General features: G+C 47.7%; 1 protein-coding gene across 6 annotated transcripts in view; it reads left to right on the plus strand.

Moving 5' to 3' along the window:
- Nucleotides 1-2508: 2508 nt before the first annotated feature.
- The window catches only part of LEF1 (lymphoid enhancer binding factor 1), a 71112-nt gene continuing 49884 nt past the window's right edge, over nucleotides 2509-23736 (plus strand). Inside the window, exons 1-4 of one of the 6 annotated variants that reach the window (XM_066548137.1) lie at nucleotides 2509-2651; nucleotides 3173-3401; nucleotides 4221-4284; nucleotides 5755-5888. In XM_066548137.1, coding sequence (XP_066404234.1) covers nucleotides 3192-3401; nucleotides 4221-4284; nucleotides 5755-5888 — 408 coding nt within the window. In that variant the 5' untranslated portion in view covers nucleotides 2509-2651; nucleotides 3173-3191. Of the gene's footprint in view, nucleotides 2652-2766; nucleotides 2819-3169; nucleotides 3402-4220; nucleotides 4285-5754; nucleotides 5889-23736 lie in introns of those variants that run through there. The other 5 variants (XM_066548139.1, XM_066548136.1, XM_066548133.1 and 2 more) reach the window with 5 other exon arrangements.

Below are 23736 nucleotides of genomic sequence, written 5' to 3' on the forward strand. Positions count from 1 at the left end.
GCCCAGCCCGCCCCGGACCGGGTTTGCCCTCCCCGGTCGCGCCCCCCGCCCTGAGCCCGGGCAAGCCGGGCTGGCCGTCGGGAAGTGCTCCAAGTGCGGGTCCCTTCAACGCTGAAAATGCAAAAAAACCCAGCAAACAAAAACTCCTCAACTCACTCTGAAACGCTAAAACCCACTCAAACGACCAAAAAAAACCCAGCAAAACCTGTCCAGAATTAAACAACAAAGCCAACAAACAAACAAAAAACAAAAACAAAACCACGAGAAAATACAAACTCACGCTTAAAGCAAAAGAGAAAAAAAATAAGAAACACCTAAAGCGCAAAAATCACCGCTACGAAAGTACCGAGCGGCGCGGTAGCCGCTGCGGAGCCGGGCGCCGGGCACGGCGGCGGGCGCGCTCCCGGTGGCCCGGGGAGGGCGGCGGGTCCCGCCGGGGGCGAGAGCGGGGCCAGCGTGGGGCGTCCCCGTACCCCGGGCCTTGCCCCCCGCCTCCGGCCGTGCCCCAAGGACTGCGAGTAAAGCGACAGCATTGCGTTGTCTCCAGTCAAATCTGACGTTGGAGTTGACGTTTCCTGAGTTTATCTTTTTGTCGTAAATCATTACGGTTTCCACACACACATTCCCCCGCCCCGGTCCCGCCGCCCCCACCCCGGCCCTTTTTTGCCTTCCAAATCCTTCCACCAAAAAACCGATCCGGGAAAGGCTCCAGCCCACGTAAAGGCACGGCGGAGGGGCGGGGGGAGGCTGCTTTTCCAGAGGGACACGGTAATGAAACGGAGGAGTGGTCACGCTGCCTGCTCCCGGGCCGCCCCGTCGGGCGAGCGGGTTCCAAACCTCAGCCTCTCAGCGAAGGTCTTTTTTTCAGAACGGGAGCATCCCGGGGCAGCTTTGCCCGCCCCGGGTGTCCGGTGCCCGCCGAGCGCGAGGAAAGGGAAGAGGGGCGGGAGGGATGCGGAGATGCGCATCTCCGCTCAGGAACCATCCCCGAGCTGTCTGTCGTTTTCCAAACAACCGCTTCTCCATCGCCTCTCTGCAGCCGTCTCCGGGAGAGAGGGGGGCTCCCTGCATCTGGGGAGCACTGCACAGTTAAGCCCTTTCCCAGAAGTTACATTTCTAATTTCTTCCTTTCTCGATCATTTATTTCACGCACTTGTTCGACTTGGCAAGTCCACCCCCCCGTTTCCCGCTACCTTGCTCCCTTTCTCGGGGTTTGGAGGGTCTAATTTCTCAGCTGGATTTTAATTACCGTTCGAGGACGATTACGGAGAGCCGCGGGCGGCGGCGTGGGCAGCCGGGCTCAGCCCGCCCGTGTCCCGGCCGGCAGTGCCGCCGTGCCGAACCCAGCATCTGCCGAAAACGGATTGAGCATCCACATGTTCCCGTTCCTCCGGCTCCCGGCGCTTGAAGGTTTAGCAACCTGACGGGGCATGTGCAAAGCACAAAGCGCACTTTTCCGATGCCAAAATACTGGGAAGTTGTTTCCTGCAAAATGTGCGCCCATGGTGTTCGCAAAATAGAAGTTGCGGATCCTGACGTTCCCCAAGCGCAGCGTCTGCTTTTGTCTGGATGATTTTTTTTTTTTACTGCACCCGTGCCCTGTCGCCGGCTGATGCTGGATCGGCCAGGAGCTAACGGGGCAGCGCGGTGCTGGAGGAACGGGACAGGGTGGAGGGGTAAATCTCCCTTACTGCTCTGGCTCTATTTACCGCTCCGAAACTGGGACGAGCTCACCCCGGTTTCTCCCCTTCTCTCAGGGGCTACCACTCGTTTCTGCCGGGCACTTACTGGATTCAATGGGGATGTCTTAATTTCTGCCCTTCGTCCGATGCGGGCGCGGGCAGAGCCTGGTCAACCCCTCGCACACTTCCCACACCGGAGCAGCGCCATGTGGCGATGGGGAAGGCTCAACAAAGCAGCCCTAAAAAAGCAGGTCTGTCCGCCCTTCCCGGGGATGCAGCTAGTGCCTGTGCCCTCCTCGGCGGGCTCTTGGCTGGGAAGGGAGAGGAGCGGCAGCGACCCGGCGCACCCCCGCGACGCGGACACGCACACACAAACGCACACATGTGCATGTAGGTACACACACGGACACAGAGGCTACTCCGCGCAGCCAGAGCAAAGTTTGCCCGGGGGCAGCCCCGCACCCGCTCCCTCCCGCCCCTTCCTCCCTCCCCGCTGGCGCTGGCCCCAGCCCCCTCCTCTCCCCGCCCCCGCCGCTCGGCCCTCCCGGGCCGGACACGGTGTCAGTCACGGCGGCGGTCCCTTTCATCTCCGCCGCCCCCGCCCCGCCCCGCCCCGACGGCGCAGGGAGGGAGGGCGGGAGCGATGCTGAAGTTGCGCTGTCGCCGCCGCCCCGCGCCCCACCGCCGCCCCCCGTGGGGCGCCGCGCCCGCCGGCTGCGGCAGGAGGAGGCCCCGCGCCGGGCGCTGAGCGCGGAGGCGGCCGGGGGCGCCGTGCCGGCAACTTTTTCCCCTGCCCGCGGGCGCGGAGGGAAGCGGGGGGGGGTCACCTCCCCGCCCGTTCCATCCCTCCCCTCCTGCTCTCCCTCCCTCCCGGGGCTGTTTCTTCCCCGGCCCCCCGCCCCTCGCGGTGCCGCCGAGCCGAGCCCAGCCGTGCCCGGAGCCGCGGACGAAGTGGCGGACAAAGGCCCGGTGGGTGCGCGGCACAGGCAGCGCCGGCCCCTTCCCCCGGGACGCCCCCTCCCCCTGCCCGCCTCCCCCCAGCCATTTTAACTCGGTCCCGCCGGGGTGGTGGCAACTTCGCTCGGAGGCGAAACGCGGGCGGGCTCCGCTCCCCTCCGCGTCTCCTCTCCCCCGGGGTGAGCCCGGGTCCCGGGGGGATGGAGGGGGGTCGGGTCTCCTGGGGGGCGGTCCCTGGCGCGGTCGGGACACGGGCAAGCGTATTTCGACCTATTCCGGCCGTGCGGCGCGTTGGGGCGAGGGTCCCGGGACGTCGGTGTCGTGCGGAAGACGGGGTACCTCGGCCCCGAGGGGGCGGGCGGACGGGCGGGCGGGGGTCTCCGGCTGTCGAGAGCAGCCCCGAGGAGTTCACGGGATTTTTCCTTCTTCTCTCCTCCTTCTCCTCCTCTCTCCTCCTCCTCCGCCCTCCTCCTCCTCCTCCCCCCGCTGCTCCGCCCGCTCCCCTTCCCGCGGCGGGCCGGCGGCCGCAGCAGACGCCGCGCTGCCGTGAGGATGCCGCAGCTGCCGGGGGCCGGGGGCGGCGGGGGGGACCCGGAGCTCTGCGCCACCGACGAGATGATCCCCTTCAAGGACGAGGGGGACCCCCAGAAAGAGAAGATCTTCGCCGAGATCAGCCACCCCGAGGAGGAGGGCGACCTGGCCGACATCAAGTCCTCCCTCGTCAACGAGTCCGAGATCGCCCCCGGCGCCAACGGGCACGAGGTGCGCGGCCGCGGGGGCTCCGTGGGCAGCGCGGACGGAGGGGGCGCGGGGTGCCGGCGGGCTCCGGCCCCGCCGCGGGGAGGGAGCTTCGGAGGGGCACCGGGGAAACATTTCCCATAGGAAAAGAGCTCGTTCTACCCCAAATCCTGTCTCCAGAGATGCGCCGGGCAGAGCTCCTTCCGCGCTTCGGCCCGGGATGAGAAAAGTTGCCGCGAGTTCCCCGACGGTGCGGTGGTATTAGACCTCAAGCAGCCATGAAATTTCCTCAGTAAAATCAGCGGGGTCGGAGCGTTAGCTGTAAACTCTTTAAGGGATTTGCATAAAACTGTTAGGGAAGAAATTCCCGACTCTAAAATAACTTCAGGGCGAGCGGGGAACCTGCCTTTTAAAAATTTTGTTTAATTTTTTTTTTAAAATTTTCTTTCTTTTTTTTTTTTTTTTTCCCTAAACATCTGCTAAGGAGGGCAACCTGATTTTCATTATTATTTTTGGTATCTTTTTACCAAGAGCGTTTTGACTGCCAGAGTGCCAAATATTTTCCAGAAATGATCCACTTCCATTAAATTCAGGGTGCTTCTGCTAGAAATGCTTTGCAAAGCCCTGTAGTTATTCACGTTGTCATAAAACAATAGTTTACACAAATGATTCTGGAACAGTTGCCTTCCAAGCGACTTAGGAGGAAAAAGAAAGATGTTAATCTTGTGGTCTGAAATCCTCTCTTCCTTCAAGAAACTGTAGCAGCGTGTTTGATAAACAGCAATCCATACAATGACTTTTCTTCTTTTTCTTCTTTTCTGATGGTGGATTCCTTGTGGTCAGGTTTCCAGGCAGACTCAAGCACAGGATTCCTACCATGATAAAGGCAGAGAACACCCCGAGGAAGGTGAGACTTGCACAGTCCCGTCTTGCAGTGTTGTCCCTCTGTGACCCTCCACACAGTCCTCAAACTGGAACTTGGTTTCTTTTGGAAAACATAAATTTAATATCTTTTGGGGAGGAGGGATGCCAAAGTGTTTTCAAAGTGCATTTAAAAAGGAGACGAACGTGCAGTGCGTTTATCTAGAGTGACCAAATGGTATTCCAGTTGTTTAGAAACTGATAAGTAGGCCAAATGGATCTTCACTGAAGAAGTAACTATTTTTAGGATATCACCTTAAATACATCTATTTCTTCACTCATACAGTGTACAGTTGTGTTCAGAAACCCTCTGCTTTTCCCCATAGCCAAAGTCTGTCACTTAAATCTCCTTTTTCAAATCTAAGTATGAGCAGATCTCCTGCATTTTTTAATGTCTCAAATGGTTAATTTCAATTGAGAAGGACAGAGGAAGTAGCAGAGTTCATCAAATATCATTTAGGAAGCTGGACACGCATGCAAAGAATGTGTGCTGTGAAGGGTGGGAGATTATGTTTAAAATCAAAAGCTTATCATCACAAACTAAACCGGATTATAAATTCCATATAAAGACAGACAGAGTTCAGTCCTGGTGCTTTCCAGGACTCTCTCGCCATCTTCCTCCAAATTTGTAATTAAATAGCCTAAAAGCAATAATGTCCATGCTCATTGCATTTGGGCAGTGAGGGGGAGGTGTTCAGCTCTGGATAGTTTTCAGCTCTGCATCTTCTTAAAACCTCACTTTCAAGTAGTATCCTTGTCAGTGGGCATGTAGGTGGGAGACCTGTTCACCCTATTTGCAGGATCTGGACCCAAACACTTTTTTTTCCCCTACCAGACAGCCTCCCTCATGGGGTTTCCCTCTTGGCTGTAGTACCATGTGTGCTTAACAGCCTCCCTCCCAAATTGTAAGGATCTCCTTCCAAGCCACCCCCTGCCCTTTAATTGTTCCCAGTGAGCATAGTCAGAATGAATTGTTTGCTGCACACACTGTCTCAGCAAGAGAAGGAAATTATTATATCTAGTTATCACAGCCTTGTCCTCCCTTTCCTAACAATGATGTTGGAAACCCATACTGGCAATAATTCTGAATTGACAAATCCTAGAGGCACGTATAAAATTAGGTAAAACTGCTGCTTGAGAAATGTGATGTCATTGCTGATGTGTCTACTTTGATTTCAATGAGTACTAGCAAAATTGTTTATTTTGGGGCTATTGTGTATTTTAAACATAAACTCCTCACTGAGAATACTTGCTCTTTTAACAATTTACTCTTCCTAAAAAAAAAATGTTTTTACAAATTGCTTTGTATCATTTTTCTGTCAGCAGTAATTTCCATGAGTAAAGAAACATTTGCATGTAGAACATTTTTATATATGCACAGTACCTGTTTGAGTGCTCTAAATTGTGAGAAATGCATACATGGGGAATCATGTAATCATTGTTTCATCTTCCATAGGAAAGCATCCAGACAATGGCTTATACAGCAAGGGACCATCGTACTCTGGTTATTCTGGGTATATCATGATGCCAAATATGAATAACGACCCATACATGCCTAACGGATCTCTGTCGCCACCCATCCCCAGAACAGTGAGTTATCTCTTCCAAAAGCTGGTTTTGGCAAGCTGGGTTTCCTCCTGTTGGTCTGCAGAGCCTGTTTACAAAGGGGTCTTTTGGCTAGCTTCAGTGACAGTGAAGGTTGAGCTTCTACTGTTCAGAGCCTCTGTCCAGTGGAGTTTGAGAGCTCTTAGAGGTGTTGGTCGTGATCACAGTGGAAAAGCTGAGATTAATGTCTGTGAACAGGGCTGGGGGCTTTGTGGGGGGAGCTCTGGTTTACTACTGTAGGATAATGTATGGCAGAATGATGTAAATGCTGTCTTTGTAATGACTGGGACAGATGTGAATTTTCTGGCTTTAACTCTTCGTTTGTTGAGGAAAATCAAGGGCTGGAAGCAGAACTGCTAAAGTTACATGACAGTAAGATGAGAAGATTGGATTTTTTTTTTTTTTTGCTTCAGATGTGGCATTGCTCTTTGCTGATTGATATTTATTTCCACCATCAGTTGGTCTGCGTGAAGGCTTTATCTATCTGGCAGCATTGCTTTGAAACATACTCTGTATCTTCAGCCAGAAATTGTGAAATGGTTGTTTAGGAATTAATATCAACCATGATGCAGTAGTTACAGCTTTCCCTTACATTGTGGCGAGCACTGATTCTTCCAGGTTGGTCCCTCTGTTTCCATTGGTGTAGACTCATGTTTAATGGATTTAAATGTACTTTTAATTCTGGATAGTCAATCCCCATTTATTTTTGTAAGCCTCTTGGTATACATATAGAGCAATGGAGAGGCAGTGTTAAAATGAGCTGTGGAAATTATATTAGTAGAACCTGAGTGGAGCAGGAAACAATTTGCTTGTAGGCATCGTGCTGGAAAAATGCCGCCGCCGTTGTGCGTGCTGTGAGAGGAGGAGTTGGATGCTGTTACTTCCCCTGTGATAAAGCAGTTTTCCCTCTTACTGGCTCCTAGATTTTTTTCTTGGAGGTCTCTGTCATGCCACTCTGTCATGGCATTGTTGTGCTCTTTGACATTCTTGATTTTTATTCAGGACTGTGGCATTCGACTTCAAAAACAAAAAGAAGGGGGCCTGATCTGTGCTGGTAATTTGACAGCAGTGAAACATGTTAAATTAGTGTATATTTGGAGTCAGAGTGACAGGGTGCTTTGGCACTGCAAAACACATGGATCTGCATTTGAAAGATGCAAAGACTCATGCAATATATTGCTTTCTATAGCTGTGGGGGTTTTTTTTGTGTATAAATTCCAGTTCAGAGGCCTACAGCCATTTAGGGTGAAGCATGATGATCACAGTCTGTTGATATTTGTTGTTGTAAACGTTGTTCTACATAAAACTTCCTTTTGGATGTATCATAGGGAAAAGCATGCAGCTTTTCAAGACGGCATCGAGGCTCAAACCCACCCTTTGGAGGACTAGAAAACTTCAAACTTTTTTTTTTTTGCCCCCTCTTTGCCTTGTTAGCTTCCTAACAAAGTCCTGAGTGCTGGTGCATGGCTTAGAACAGCAAAATCCAATTTAATTATACTCCGAGGATTTTCTCCATATATGCATGCCGTGAGGCTGCCACTCTGTACAGATCTGGCATCAGTGCCCTCAGAATATCGTCTTGCAGAGGCTCTTGAGGAACTGCCCTTTGTGGGTGTGGTGGAGGGGACAAAGAGGGGAAAACGTGTTTTGTTTTTAATTGCAAAGCTGCCTGCTGAACATCTGAGGGGCTAATTTAGTTCAGTGCTGCTCTTGCGTGTTACAGCAGCACCACTGTTTCAATAAAACAGTGCTGTTGCAGGGCTGCAATGTTGACATAAGCCCGGAGTTCTTTCAGTTTAACCTCAAGGCTACACGCTTGAGTTATTAAATAATTTTTTTGTTTAATTGAACTGTAATCTTTGCTAGGCTCGTTGCTGACAGTTGGGTTTTAATGCGCGCAAGATCAAAACGCGGCATGCGGGAGGTGACACGCTCGCTCTCCCCGTGCCTTTCCGCGGCTCCGGCGCCGCGCTCACCTCCGCGGGGTCCCGGCCGCTGCCCTCCAGGTCTGCTCTGCCTCCCCTTTCCAGGGCAAGCAGCAGCTGAGATCAGCAAGCACCGGAGGCAGAGGTCTCCCCTGGGGTGTCACTAGTCCCCAGCCATTTGTGCCTGGTGTGTACCTGCGCCCTGCTATTTGCATGACAAAGACGCTTCTTGTTGATGCATCTGTTGCCTGGAGGTGTTAGCCGGGATTAAAAAGGCGCCTGGGGCGCTGAATCTTTTTTTCCACCTTGGAAGGACCTGCTGACTGCAAACTGCCCCGGGGATGCACCCCTGGGGAACGGCATCCAGACACAGGGCAAGGACCATCTATGAGAAGGGAGAGCAAAGCTTTCCTGGAAAGGGAAAAAAGTTACTTTCATCACCATATGTAGAGAGGGGAAAAAAAAAAGCCTTTCCTTTTTTTTAAAAAAGGCACATGCTTTAAAAGCTTGCTTTGCAAAATTAAAAGTAGAAATCTGTAGTCAGACACAACTTGCCTAATAAACCATAATAAAAAAAAAATGGAAGTCTAATTTCAGTGCAGCTTTTGGAAGGAAGAGGGTGTTTGACAAGGATTCAAAATCTTCCAAATTCTGCTGATGTTAGAGAGGTCTCGTCTTCCCCATTCTCCTCCTCAATTTTTTTTTTAATTTTCTTATTTTACTGGCAGCTGATTTGCTATTTATTTCCAAGTTGTATTAGTAGGAGCAGGAGAGTGTGAATTGCAAGTTCAGGTAGGAGCCTGGTGCCGCAGTTTGTGTTCTTATCAGATGGGTGGGTGAGTGGGGAAGCAGCAGTGGGTTGGGGTGGCTGCAGGAGCAGTGGCAGGTGAGGGTGCCAGACCGCAGGAACACCTGGTGAATGCGCATCCTGTGTGCTGAGATAGCTCTCGGTGGTTTCTGAGCCTCGCAGGGCACTGAAGATGGGAGATGGAGGCAGCTGTTTGTTTTCTAACGTGTGGGGGTTTTTCCCTTTGGTTAACAAGACTAGTTTTGGGGTGGCAAAGCTTTCTTGACTGTTTGGTGGGAACGTGGGAACAGAGGAAGTGACTGAAGAAAGATCATTTCTCCATGTTTTAAATTCATCCCGTAGATAATTTTGGGTTTATTTCTCATTCTCCATGAGTTAAACTTCCTACGGAAAGATAGGGGATTTCTGCAACCTACTTTTTGTCTGTGTTCTTGGGGTCTGGGTTTCTTTCTTCCTGCCTCTCTGTAGCAGCTGGATGTGTTAAATAGGTCGGAGGATACAATGTATAAACATTTTATGGCAACTTGCACAATGCGGCGTATCTGAAAATGACGAGGAATTCTTTCAAGAGAGTTGGATTGCTAGGAACAACTCAGGACTAGCCCAGATTTTGGATATTGCTTGTGTGTTTCTGCATGGCAGGGGGTATGGAGGTAGTTCCCATCTTGAAGAGCTGATGTCCCAGGAGATTCAGAGGATAATATGGGCAGAAGGAAGGATGAGGGTAGAAATAGCAAAAATGAGAGGCTATGGAGCCTCAGTGCGGGTTTTGTTTCCCTAGCTTTATCTTCTGTTCCTCTGAAAGCAGCCTGATTCACTTCCTTGTGGGGAAATTTTGGAGCCCCAAGGGGAATGTATGGGAGCTGCAGAAGGACACAAACCTGATTTTTCATTGTATTGTCTTTTTCCTGAGAATTTGCTTCTTCTCACTGTGCAGTTGTAGGGAATTGCTGGGAGCTGTGGCCAGCTGAAACCTCCCTGGCCCAATATGAATTAGGCTTTCACAGTGCAGAAGTTGTGGCTCGGCTCCTGCTCCCGTATCACCCACCAGAAACCTTTGCTCTGGTTCCCAAGCTGACATTGGAGCAGGATGCTCTGGAGTTTTAGGCAGCTGTGGTCCTGCCACAGATGTCTCTCTTCCCTCCACAACCCCAGGCCTGTGCCTGAGGAAATGGGCAGCTGAGGGGCTCCACAAGCCAGAGCTGCTTATCCAACACTGACGCTCTGCAGCTTTACCCCGCGCAGCTGAATGATGCTGATTAACTCCTTAAAGAACTTTGAAATCAAGCACACAGGAGCACAGAGCTTCCTGGCTGTATGGAAGCAGAACTTGATGGACTGTATTAGCATTTGCCCAGGGAGGAATTTTAGCATTATTTTCTGAGTAGCTCAGTGAGTCCTGCCAAATGGCAGCACCGGGAAAGAACAGGAATCTGCTCAGCCCCAATAGTGGCACTTCATTGCTACAAACATGTCTCTCAGCTGCTCTGACTCAAGCAATCACAGCTGATCAGTCTAAGTTAGTCAGGCCACTGTGAAACATAAACCCAAGCCGTGAATGGTCATGGGATGAGTTTTGGTGGTGTTTTCTTTCTCCCATGTAAAGAGATGAATCCTCCATTCGGAAGAGGGGCAGAAGAAGTTAACACACTGGCTCTAGGTTGTCCTTGTCTGGAGTTTGGTCTGGCTGCTCCTGATCAGAGCTTCAGGCAGAGTCTTAGGTATATAGCTCATAGTTCGGTATAGTTCTATGAACTATATAGTATATAGTTCATAGTTCGGTTTGTTACCGTGATCTTTGGCACATACTAATGTAGAGAACACCTTTTCAGCTTTTGTTGCCTCCTCCTTGTCACATTGATGCAATTAACAAATCTATGTAATTGTGGATGGGTAAGGGGAAAACAAAATGTTCTCCTGGTGTGTCAGTGCAGAGGCAGTAATTGTGTGTGTGTGTGGCTTGAGCTGAGGCATTATCAAAAACCCTACCCATTGCAAATCATCAAAGTTGGAGCTTTTGTATGGCAATACGTGTCTGTGTTTATGTCCTAAAGATCCCTTTTTTTTCTATACATCTAGGAGCTGATTCAATATAAACTTTAAATGGTAGAGCTGCTGCTTACTTTTTAAAGTGATTTAAGCAAAATATCATTCCTGTCTCTTTTCCAACTTAATCCAGCCCAGAAAAAATGTTAATAAGAATAGCTTGTTATGGGCTGCAAGTGCCAAGGAGGATATGGCTCAAGAAGAAAGCCTGAAGCTCCACAGGTTCAGGCATCAAAAGAGGAAAAGGCTTTTTCCAGATAGTTGCAGTGCTGCATGCCTGCAGGCATTGAAAAGCCTGGGTACCGCAGGCCTGGCTTCTCTGGAGTACTTAACTTCTGTTTATAGTTAGCGAAAATGCCTCCTGATATGGGAAGGAAATAACCCACACAAAAGCATTTTACTGCTGCTTAATATTTCTGAAGTCCTATCAGAGGCATGTGCTTTTTTCTCTTTTTTGCTAGTAGTAAAACACTATGTCTCTCAGGAAGACGAAGAGACAAACGTGCAAGAGTCCATTTTAATACAGACACCGAACATTCTGTGTGTGTCCTGCCGTGATCTCCTGTGCTGCTCTCACATGGATGGACCCTGATCCAGTGTCTGTCTGGTTCAAGGGAAACACTGCTGGGAGCCAGGCAGTCTGTCCTTGACCTGCTCGAGTCAGGTTGTCCTCAGCTTGTGTCCGTCCCACTGCTGCAGGGAAGCCATGTGCTGTGATGCTCCAGCTGTGCAGATGTGGCTCCCATTTACCCCAAACTGCCCTGTCCAGGATAGCAGACATTTCTCTCCAAGCTGGTTTTGGTTGTAAGACGTGTTTGGGGTGAGGACACTTCTTGTCTGGCTCTTGGGTTTGGTCCCTTTCTGCTGCTCCTGCCCCCGACTTGGGGATTAGTGTCTCTGTTGCTTCAGCCCTTCATAAGCATTAGATTCACTTAAGAAAATTGCACTCAGAATAACTTAATCTAGCAAGCCAGTGGCTTCTATTTGAGACTTGGATCTTGTGGATATGTTTATTTAGTTTGGGATTCCCACTTCAAAGGAATCTGTCCTCTCAGCAAGAAAGTGATCGAGCACTTAAATAAAAATGTATTCATTGAATCTTCGGGATTGAGCTAAAAGTGCAATAGGGAGTTAACATGTACACCAACTGTGCTAATCAGTCAGGGATTGCCTGCTCTCCTAAAGGGGAAGAAAAGGGGCCTGAACTGCCCAAGGAAAAATGGCTGGCCTTCCATGGCTTCTGGTGGTGGTGTTGCTTGCTGGGACTTCAGATGGAGGATGAAGGAACTGGAATATCTTCGCCTGTGATCTTCAAAGTTACCAAATCCCTTGTGTAGAAGAGCATTTTAAGAGAGCTGAAAGGTTGACTCAATGATTGTTTATTTTCTTTAAATGGCTGTGGATATAGCTAAGGTTGAGGCATAAAATCAATGGGATGAGCTTAGTCAGCAAAAATTACAAGTGTAAAGTTACAGGGCTTTGATTGAATATTTATAAAATGGGCAGCTCAAAAAGTGAGTGTAGTGCTGTCACCAGCTGTAACACATAAACCAGAGAATTGCTTTGGCTAGGAGTTATTAAGCAAGCCAGAGAGCAGTTAATTCCCAAAAGCACCTGTCTATCCAAGCACTTTCAGTATTCCAGCCCTGTACTTCAAACAGTTCCGCACGAGTCAGTGGGCAGGTCTGCTTCACCCAGACCACGGCAGGGGAGGGTGTCCCTTGGGAGCAGGGGACTTCATGCAAGTGTTTGCCAAGGAGTAGGGTACATGGGCATGTGCTCATGGTGTGAGGCAGCCCTGGTAATGCTGCTTTGGCAAAGAGCAGCAGAAAGCTGCTTGTGTGACCTTTTTTTTTTCCTTTCCCCTCCTTGCTTTCTGAGCAGGGAAGCTTTAAAGTAGTTTGAAACAGGCTGGTGCTGCACATCCAGCACAGTACCAGGCTTTGCATATAACCAGCAGCCCTGCTCTGAGAAACTTTGAAAGTGTGTGAGCTGCAATGAACCTCACAGTGTCAGCACAAGGACTGAGATTGCACAGAATTGCAAGGCATGATGCTGAAATCCTGTGGATACTGATGACAGCTCAGCTTCACCTTAGCTGAGTTGAACGGAGGTGTGGATGGGGTTGCAGTCATTATCCAAAGAAAACCAGTCTGGAAATTGTTTGATTCATGATGTATGTTCAAAAAACAGGGAAAGGGATCATTGGACTTTGGTTGGGCAGTTTTGTTGGCTCAGAGGTGGAGAGCGATGAGCTCTAAAATGCTGTCCCTGTAGGCTCTATATTTCTGAGTAGGCATCCTAGTGACACTGGCTGCTCAGAGCTCTCTCTCTGTAACTGGTCACTTAGCTATGCTATAAGGCTCTATTTCTTCAATTTTCTGCCTTTTTCTGTGTTTCAAAACTGTCTCAGAGGTTTATCTTTGTGGCCGTCTGTTGTCTCTCCACAGTTCTGGCGTATCTTTTTGCCTTGATCTTTCTTCATCCCTATCAAGTCTTGCATTGGCAAGCTTTGTCTAGCATAAAAAAAGTACAATGTGGAGGTGATGATTACAGGTGTCAACACTTGTCAAACACAGACCACGGGCTGGGAGAAGGCCTTTTGCCTGCCGATGTGCTAAAACGCAGATAAACTGTGTCCGGCAACGCAAATGTGTTTACTTTGTTTAAATGCTACAATCCAGGGATTTGTTGAGGGTCTCTCCTTTCTGAAGTTTGAGTGGTGCTGTATTGGGTTCAGGAAGCTGCAGTTATGAGTGGTCATTGTGTTTTTCCTTGCTCTTTACTTTGCTCCCTGCCAGTCCTGTATTTCCTTCATTGCTGTTTTGTATCATTCCCTTGTGTCCTCACAGTGAGCAAGGTTCTTGCCACCAACCCGTGTTCTGTCCCACGCAAAATTCCATTCTATATCTTCTTCAATTAGTTTTTACAGGGTGGTTCCATTCTCACATCTGTGCTCTCTCCTCAATTTAGGCTTTGTGGCAGCTTGTTCCATCGTTGCAGTCTGATCAGCAGCACTTCTGTATCTTAAACTGATGAAACACTTGTGTACAGAAAAGTTGAGGTGAAGCTGGAGAATAACTGGGCTTGACCCAGTGCAGGGACTCCTCTAAACTGGGGGGAGGCTGATTTCTCCCCTGAACTTCTGCATGTGAATTAGACCCTGCCAAGTGTAAAAACTGTCCATGTGCTCACATCCAGGTCCTCCTTTTTCAAATACAAATGTATGTGCAGGTTCAGCCTCTCGGGAAGCTTTTGGGAGTGGGGCAGGAGCTCACAGGTGAGTGAGGGTCAGGGTGGGAGCCCAGGGTGATGGGGGAAGCCCAGGTCCCCTCCAGCCTGCTGGAGATCAATATGGGAAGGAGCAATGAGCTCACCCAGCTGCCACTGGGAGAGCCAGTGAGGATCTTGAGGAAATAAGCCATACGTCGAACATATTGGAATACATTTTTCAAAACTCAAGCGATTAAAATAGTTTACTCCCTTAGGATTCCCCTTGTTTTGCTGCCATCTGACAGTAGCATGCTGGGCTGTATTTTGGTCTGGTTTTTACTGCCCAATTACCTCCTGCACACAACTGAAATTCAACTTGAAAAAATAGGTTTCAAATGAACATATTTGATTTGAAAAAAATGTTACTCAAACCCTTCTCTCTTGCACTTTATTTTGTGTCTTAAATACTCTTGTTATAGGAAGAAAAGGAAGATGTGGTGGATTTAAAGGCAAAAGAAAAGAAATAAAACTTTAAAAAGCTTAGCTCTTAAGTGTATGGATTTTTCAGGTTTTGTTGAGACTTTTTTTCCCTATCTCAGTTATTTTGAGAATATTTCTAAGATAATAGTGCAGTGATCCTGTTTTAGATGTAAATCTTCAGAAGGAAAGATTGGAATAGGAGAACCACAAGAAATGCTAATTTATTAGGTGACTCCCCAGACAGTTTGACAGCAATATTGCAAACACTTTTTTTTTTATAACTGGCAAATATAATCTTCTTATCAGAGTGACCTGTAAAAGGATGACTTCATACTTTGTAATAAGGAAATATTAAGAGACTGCAGAAGAGCTGGTCAAACACTGTCTTGAAACATTTTTTAGTTCAAGGGTGCTTCCAAAACAACTTGTGTAGGGAGCTTTCCTCTTTTTTCTGACACTTTAAATCCTTCCTTTTATTGCTTTTTCTTTCCAAGGATATGTGTGTAAGTGAGAATAATGCAGGCTAATGGGGCAGAACGATAAATGTTCAGTAGGGAAATGTGGTTGAATCAAAGCCAGTTAAGAAACCCCTGTGTTTGGGGCACAGGCAGACTTCCTAGGAGAAGGAGATCTCAGCGGTGGGTTTGTGAAGCTTGTCTTCCAGGACTCCAAGTAAATACAGTCAGATAGTTAGACAGTAGTGCTTACTGCACAAACATGCCCTCCTCCATTAAATGAATCTCTCTGGCCAGCATCTAGTGGACAAATTATTTTTCAGGTTCAATCAGCAGAAGAGCCTACAGGTGGGTGTTTCATTTTTCTTCTGGAGGTGGCGTGTCACAGCCCAGGAGCCCACAGCTGATGTTGGCCTTTGTTGTGTTACCTGTGCTTCCTCTCTCTCCTCTGCTGGGTTCTCCCAGGAGGGGTTGGCTGGTTAAGCCAGCGGACAAGATTTGATCCTAGGAGGTTAAGCCAGGACTGGCAGAGGTGCCTGTGGTAACATAAGTGCCGCCGGTAAGTTATAGCTGTTTTGGGGCTGGAGGAAAAGTTTGTGCCTGTGCAATTAAGCGTGAAATAGGTAAATTCTGTGTATAATTGTCCAGCCTAGAGTGTAGCATGAGGACGTGACCCGTGGAAATTGCAGTGCGTCAGTGACTGCCGGCAGATTCCTGGGAAGTATCCCCGGTGCCCACGCTGGCACTGGGGTGTGTCTGTGTGTGTGGATGTCCTCTGCTTCCCCCCGCTCCACTCCCAAAAGCAAAGCACAGTCTGGGAGGAGACTTCTGCAAATGAGGACCTGAAAAAGCAACATTTGTTCAGAGCCTTAGAGGAAGGTGATGGCAGAGGTGGGAATAAAATCCGTATTTCCTGAGTTCACTTTGGGAACTGAAAGGCAGCTCACTTCTAACATATGTTTCTTAGGTTGGTTTTGGTTTTAGTTTTGTTAATGAGAAGTCTGAGAAAGTAAAAACCGAGATGTGTGTGGTGGAGGGAGGGAAAATAAAAGGATTGAAGCCAGTGCAGATAGGAAGAAAGTTTGTGTCAGTGCTGGCTGTGGCTGTATTTCATACCCAGCCTTTGAATGGAGGAGCAAACAATCTACTGAAGTTTCTAAATGAAAGCAAGAAGTGGCCTAAGAAAATTAGCCCAAAAAAGGTTTTGTCAAGAAACAGACTTTTTCTCATTTTCCCTCCCTGCCACACAATAGCACCCATATCTTCTCGCTTGGTTTTCTGTTTGCTCTCTCCCCTGCAGGGGAGCAGGCTGTTTGCCCTCAGCATCATTATTTTCATCCCCCACTTTTGTCTCCTTCCCTCTCAGAAGTTCAGTGCAAACACAATTAGATAACGAGCACGGTGCGCTCTCTCTCCTGGGAACCTGCCATTGATTCTCAGCCCTTGCACACAATGTGCTGGGAATGACCAGCCAGGGTTTTTCTGTCAGCTGCCCTGGCACCAGCCTGGTGGGACTTTTGTTGTTTACTGTAGGGATGGGAAGACCTCAGAGCAGCTTTTTGGGATGGCAACTCGGCAGCAATGGCATCTGTCTTCCTCTTCCAGCCGTGGTGGGCACCTGCCAAGGCCTCAGTGATGTCCGAGCCCTGTGCCTCGACTGCCTCTGGTGGGAAGAATGGCTTGCAAGGAGGTGCTGGCTCATTTGCAGCTGGAAGCTTTAAACTTTTTCCTGGACATCCTGAAATATCTTCTATTTTAATACACTACAGTGCAGCCAGGCTGTGTTCACTGGAGCACAGCTCTCAGTTTCCTATCTGTACTCCCTAAACGGTGTTCCCTGGCGCCATTGCCCTGCCAGGGTTAGCCAGGTCATCTGTGGCGTTTTCTTTTGTTTCTTCACACCTCTGTAGCCACAGCTGATACACTGTGGCCACAGCTGGTGGCTGCAGGGTCCCCAGCACCACAGCCACGCTTCAAACTCAGTTTGTTGTGGTCCTGCAGGTAGTCACCTTGAAGGGATTTCAGTTCCTGATTTCAGGAGCAGGTGAGGTTGGTTTTCAGGGTTGCTGGCTCTCTCTAATGTGGTTGCCAAAGGATCCTGCATGAGGAGAAGCTGTGCCTCTGCCTGGGCACAGAATGCCGCCTGTGCAGGTTATGGAGTGGGCTACACAGGGTGAAAACCTGGCAGACAGCCTTCAGGTGCCTCTTTTGGGCTAAATAGTGTCTCTTGAATTTCAATAGCTACAAAATAGGAGCAAGCTTTCGAGAAAAAGTATCAAGTAGCAAGTGAATCCTCTGTAAACGAACACAAAAGTCCCCGGAAGGGAAAAATTAGCAGTAATTACAGTAAAACATACTTTTTCATCATAGTAATGGTTTGATGTTGAAAGGTAGGGTTGCAGCATCATGTAAAAGTTGTTTTTCTGCTGTGTCTTCATAGTGGTGAGTGTTTTGGAGACTTTTGCAATGCTATGCATGTTACTTACTCAGTTTTTGGAGGCTGGCATTCGTTTCCAGATACTTTAGACTCCTCCTGGGATATAGGCAGAAGTTGATTTAGCTGTTCTGCAGATAATGGCAGCAGATCCTTCTGTTTACAGTGACGGCTTCAGCTCCGTGTATCTTTCCACTCTTTCCTCTGTGTTCCTTTATGAGCATCCCTCTGCTTATCAGAATGAACACCAGAGCCACAAAGAATTAGTCCTGATTTTTAAAAGCAGGCTGTGCAGAGGAAGCAGTAAATTTGTTAGGGATGGCAGGAGAGTAGAGGGAGGAAAAACTCCAAAACCTTGGATTACATCAGAAAAGACTTCTGTCTTGATACTAAAAAAATTATAAGCTTTTACATCTTGGAAAAGAGCTTGCTAGGTTTGACTCTAATTTCAGCCTCAGTGTGGTTAGTGTGTAAAGGAACAGTCAAAGTGAAAATGAGACAGTTTCCCAGCCTTGAAATGACAGGGACATAAGCTCTGTGTCTATAGGGAGGGAGGCCAGATCCCTTCGCTGTTGTCTTTGAGTTAGGGTTTTAATGACTACAGGGAGGAAAGGAGTGTTAGTACAGCAGAACAAAAACGATACAGCTAAGAGGAAATTATTTTTATTGCTAATACATGGGTGCTCGTAATGTTTAATTCTTTACAGCTTATGCTTTATTTGCACATTCTTCCTTCCTCAGCACTCCGCACACTGTAGCGGCAGGACCGTATTTCAAAATTACTGCTCTTAAAGGCTACTATTCAGTGGTTTTACCATGAATAAAAATATTTGTCAAAGTTGCCCTGGTGCTCAGACTGGGCAGCACACGCACCAGAGTGGTTCAGCTGCTGTGCACTCCTGGGCTCTTGCTTTTCACATCCTCCTTATCCTCCCTCCTTTCTGCTGATAGCTTTTTAAAGTTTCCTGGAAATATTTTTTCAGGGTAATGTAGATGTACGTTTAATTAAAATTCAGGACAGTCTTTTCTTGATAGAAATTTGCTTTTGTTTTCATCAGCAAAGCCAGATGATGAGGAGAGAGAAGGAGCATGGGAGCATTTGATGCCCCTGAAAACCATGTTGTGGCAAGAGTAGTTTTAAGGATTGTCTGTATGACTGGAGGAGAGGGAGGCTTAAATGAAGCTTTGCAGTATTTTATACTTTTAGGTCATTATTTATCTTTTTAGATTAATTAATGGAGATTTAGTGTTTGCCATGTGCTGTGTGTCTGGTTTAAGGTAAGTGAACTACTGTCAGTTTGCTACAAGGAGCTGCAGAGGGGAGACAACAGCCTGGGCATCTGCATTATTTTCCCTTGCATCAGGTGCTAAAAGTCACTAAACGTACTGTGAGTCACAATATTTTTTCCCGATTTGACTCGCTTGCCCAATCGTATTTTTACTTCAGCCTTTAGGCTTGAAAAAGCATGTGCATAATCAGTTCATTTTGTGTGGTCTAGGCTATAAAAATGCCCCCTCTGTTCTTTCCATATGAAAAACGTGTTTTTAATTTTGGGAAACTTATATAATTTTCTGTGCTTTCTTTTGTATCTCAGATTAAAAACAAATGCTCCCTTCCCCTAACTTTGCATGTTCCAATTATGGAGTTGTGAAAATAAGTCATCCTTCAGCTTTTGTTACTTTAAAACAGCTATCGGTGATGTCAGAGTCAATACTAAAAGCATTAAGAATGCTGGCAGAATGTAATGCAGCTGCAATCCAACATGATGTTGGAAATGGGGTTGAGAGCATAAAGGCTTTCCATATTCCCAGGGCGCACAACTGCTCGCGGCCTTGGCTTTGATCTCTTCAAAGGCTGCTGCCTCCTCCTAGATGGAGAGACTTGGCTGCCACTCGCTCGCATTGAAAAAAGGCAGAGGTCTCTATTCAGGCAGAAATCAATCACTGTGCAGAAACAATTATGTGTAATTCAACCATCATGAAAACAGGGTGAGATTATGGGTTTGTTACCTGAGTGACTGCGTGGAGATGGGGAGCAGCAGACGCGGGAGTCCTGCTGACATGCCACATCTTGATGACAATTATAGACACATGAATGATGTGGCGGGCGGGGGCGGCAAGATGACAAATGCTGGTCACGCTGTCCAGCAGAGCAGAAAATGAGGTTACAATTGGGAGATAATGTTTGCATATGTAACCATATTTCAGCAAGCTGGGCAACTTCAGGGAATAGCAGAGACTGGCGATTGTAAACAAAGTCCGTGTGTGCCATGGCTATCGGCTTTCCACGATACGGAAATGTGCATTTGCAGTGAGAAACCCCTGTGCCACGTCCCGAGGAGCTGCTTGTTTAAAACAGCCCGGAGGCATTTTTGTCCGGGGGGTGGGGGGAGGGAAGAATTGCCTGGGCAAAGGAGAAATCTCCAGAGTTTGGCCCTCAGAAGGCAGAGGAAGCAACCAGAAATCCGTCTGCATCGCTCCATGTCTCGGGACGGGGTGGTATTAACATGGCAATGAGCGATGGCTGTTTAGGCAGCACCGAGGAGCGCGGCTCTGTCTCCTGCCCTCCCCTCCCAGCGGGGATTTTCGCTGGCCTCATGGCAGCGCATCTCTGAGCGAGAGCATTTCTACATTTGCATGGTAACATTTTGGCTGCAATAGGCTGTTGGTAGTGTGACGTGATGCTCAAAATATCTTCTGATGTATAATGGCCTTCTTTAATTAAGAACTTTTTTTTTTCTTCCCCTGAGTGGTAAGCACTAGCTGTCTGTCTTTAAAAAGGGAACTGGCATGTGCAGTATCTGCCATGAGAATATTTATTTAAAGTATTATTGCTTATAAAGTCTCAAAATAGTTTTCCTCCCCAAAAGGCAAAATAAAACACAGATGACTGATTATAAAATGGTATCCCTGCTCACTTTGGTACACAGGATGAGCTTTACCTTTTATACTGCTCGGGCTTAGACATCAGAGGCGCAAGAAGCTGCTTTGAGTTACAGATCTTCAAACAATAAGTCAAAACAAAAAATCAATCCCTCCAGTCCCTGGGTGCAGTTAGCTAAAGATAAAAGAGAAAAATAAAGTTATGCTAAAGCAGATAGAGGAAAGGAACAGATATGCCAAGGAAACACAGAGGACAAGTGCAGAGTTGAAGTGGGCCTAGTGTGAGCCAACATCAATGAATTTTTATCTTATCAAAAAGTTTTAGGGTTGCCAATTCTCTTCAAACTGGATCCACTCTGCTCCAGGGCTGCCTGAAGCGTTGTCTTCAATAAAAATTGCTTCTCCCTACCCCCCGCATACCTCCCTCTCACTCCTAAATGTAATCACATGCAGGGATTAGGCTGCACCTCACTCAAGGTATGAAACTTTACTGCAGACTTCAACAGTAAATCAAGGACTCTAATAATCTCTTGTTATTACAAATATGAGCTGAGATTTCTTTTTCAGTATTTGGTGAAAGATGCATAATCTAAAAAAAAGTAAAACTGTTACCTTCTGGGGTTATTTCCCCCCAACCCACCTCCCAGTAAATTTAAATTACAAAGGAATTTTTAAAATAGATTTTTTAAAATTGATTGGAGTTCTTTAACAATTTTTCACAGCTCTTTCATGAAAATTTCTATGTCAGCCTTTATTGAATCAAGTGTGTGGCTTAAGCCATAACCTATAAAGAGGAAAGCATTGCACCTCAGTGTTGTGATATGCAACCCAAATCCCTCTGTTTGTCTCTTCAGGGCTGACATCTCAGGGGTCTAATCAAGCCAAAAAAAAGCCTTTTTTTTTTTTTAAAGAGGCCTGTTGGCTTTGACCTTTTTCTGCTTTGTTGCATATTTTGGCGTGTTTATAATAGGGGTGAGCATGTGTTTGTGTACTGTTGGGAGGAGCTCAAAGTGTCCCTTGGCATCAGGACAGCTGGTGCTGGTACCTGGCCATGGAGACATAAGAGGCAGACAGGAGATGGTAATGCTTCAAGCAATAGCTACAGAAAACATATCTATCCAACCAAAAGTGAATAACAGACCTAGGTTGTACATTGCCTTCAAAAAATACCTGGAATGAACAGATAATCAAAGGGTTTTGGGAAGTCTTGTTGATGCACAACTTCAGCTCAGTAGCTGGTATCTCAGGGCCTGTTTCCCTGTCTAGAGTATGGCATAATATCCATTTCAGAGGTGGGGCAACAGAGCAGAAGAGGAAGAATAAAGGGTTCAAGGTATGCAGATTAAAGAATGCTAAGGCAAGGCTCTTGATGTTAGGTCTTGCTCTTCAGTGAGAATTTGAGGGGGCGATTTCAGACAGCTGCCTGGTAAACTGGAGCTGGATCTTCTCACTTCAGGCTGTTGAACTGCTGCCTTTGCTGCTTTGAGAAAAACAGAAGGCACCCTTTTCTACATGAACAGTTGCATGAGCTGCTACAGAGATGTTTATGGGATTGTGAACTGAATGGAAAAAGGGTTAGTGAGTATAGATGTTACTGTGAAATATGGTATGGAATACGTGGCCCACACTGTGAAAAAAAATGGTATCTTTAGTCTCTTGTTTCAATAAGGTGGCAGTTAGTGTAGGTAACTACTTAGAATGAATGTTCAGCCAGTTATTGCCTTAAAAAAACCCCATAAAAATCTGCAGCTAGATAATTATTCCCATTCATCTCTGGGTAGATTACATCCTAAAGATAATATTTTTTTAATTGCTTTAATAGTTCTCCTCATGGTTGTCCTCTTTGAAGTGAGGAGCAGCATGGCATGATACAACAGCAGCAGCTACACAAGGAGCTGAGGGGAAGCTGAAGGCTGCCCAGCTGCAGCTCAGTGTTGTGGACCTGCTTTTGTCCTTTACCAGTTCTGATTTCCTTCAGTTCAGCTGTAGGTGAAGCCTTGTCATCAGTAACTGTCAGCCTGTCAAAAGAAAAATTAATGTTTTTGGAGGCAAAAATGGGCTTGGTACTCACAAGGCTTGGGATTGGATATCATGCCTGCTGACTGATGTAGTTTTGCAAAAGCCACTGAGAAGACCAGTGGTCCTTGGGATGGGTGATACAGAGCAGAGATCTGCAAAATAATAATCCTGCCCAAAGGAGGAGGATGTGCGAGGCCTGTGGTGCATTGTGATCTTCTGTGTCCTTCCTGAAGAATGCTATGCACAAGCTGCAAAGAGTGTTGGTTTGAGTCAGGATGAGACAGGGCTTGAGCAGCCCACTCTGAAATGGAAAGTGCCTTAGCTGGAACTTACAGAATATATTTTGGTTTTTGTGAGTTTATTTGAAGGATTTGTTGAATGGAAGCAAAGGCTGGAGCAGAAGTGAATGGGAACTGCAATGCTCTGCCTGGCCCCTCTGCCCCTCCTGCCCTAGGAAAGCAAGCTTGTACCTAGTTGCTTTGGGAAGCATCAGCCATCTCCCTTTCCCATTTCAAATATTTTGATTGAAGTATCGAAGACAAATGTGTTGATTGGACCTGGTTCCTCTCAGTGTGAGGCTTTTCTTTCTTTGTCTTTTGATCTGGCCTAGCTGAGCATCGCAGGAATAGCAGCTAATTGACTTAGCCTGTGTCAACTGACTGCAGCACAGAGACGGGGTTGTTTCAGCTCTCCCAGTACAGCATGCAGGGGATAAACCCAGTAGCTGAATGCTGTGTCGGGCCAGGATGGAGCCCGGGCTAAATGCAGAGCACGGCCATGGCGTGGAGGTGTGTGCTGAGGAACCAGGAGCCCATGGGAAACCTGTGGGATGGCGGGGCAGGCATGCTTTCTCAAAGCTGGCCTACTTGGCCTCTGAAGTAAACACCAATTTGTGGTCTCTTCGTAGGGAGGGAGCAGTCTAATAATGCTGGGATAACTTTCTTGCCAGCAACGCTTGTTGTTCAGGGCAGCATTTAACTTCATCTAATTGGGACACTCAGCTTTCAGCAGTCGGCCTGCAACAATGGCAGACGGCCTGAAGGTGCCAGGTGATTTGCCAGGTGCCCACGATGAGAGTGATGAGAGACACATCGCAGGGCCCTCTGAGGGGTGACACCGGCTCATTGGCACGAGCAGACACTTCTGGTAGAGGGGAAGGATGGAGCTCTCCTTTGATGGGAGCAGGAGCATCAGTGGGTATGTGGGGAAAGGCTCAGAAACGAGAAGCTGGATGTGGCTGTGGGAGTGAGGAGTGACCAGCCTAAGCTGCTGGGCACACTGCTGCCCCGGGATATCTCTGGCACCAAGGAGTCCTCCACAGACACCAGCTCAGAGGTCTGTGCTGTTGAGTTCTGTCCCAGTGGAGATGAGCCTTAAATAACAGGCAGATGTTTGCAGAGCGTGTATTATGGAAATCAGACCAGTCATAACTTGACTGCTCTAAAATAATGCACGTCTCTTCTAAAGAGTGTCGGCTTAGTTTTTTTTGGCTCGAGGCAGAGACAAATTTGTGTGCGCAAGGCAGTGGCCTGTGTGGGGCGGCCGGGGGCCAAGCCGGGCCATTCCCATC

Source organism: Molothrus aeneus, chromosome 4 (assembly GCF_037042795.1).
Source record: "Molothrus aeneus isolate 106 chromosome 4, BPBGC_Maene_1.0, whole genome shotgun sequence".
Lineage (NCBI taxonomy): Eukaryota > Metazoa > Chordata > Aves > Passeriformes > Icteridae > Molothrus > Molothrus aeneus.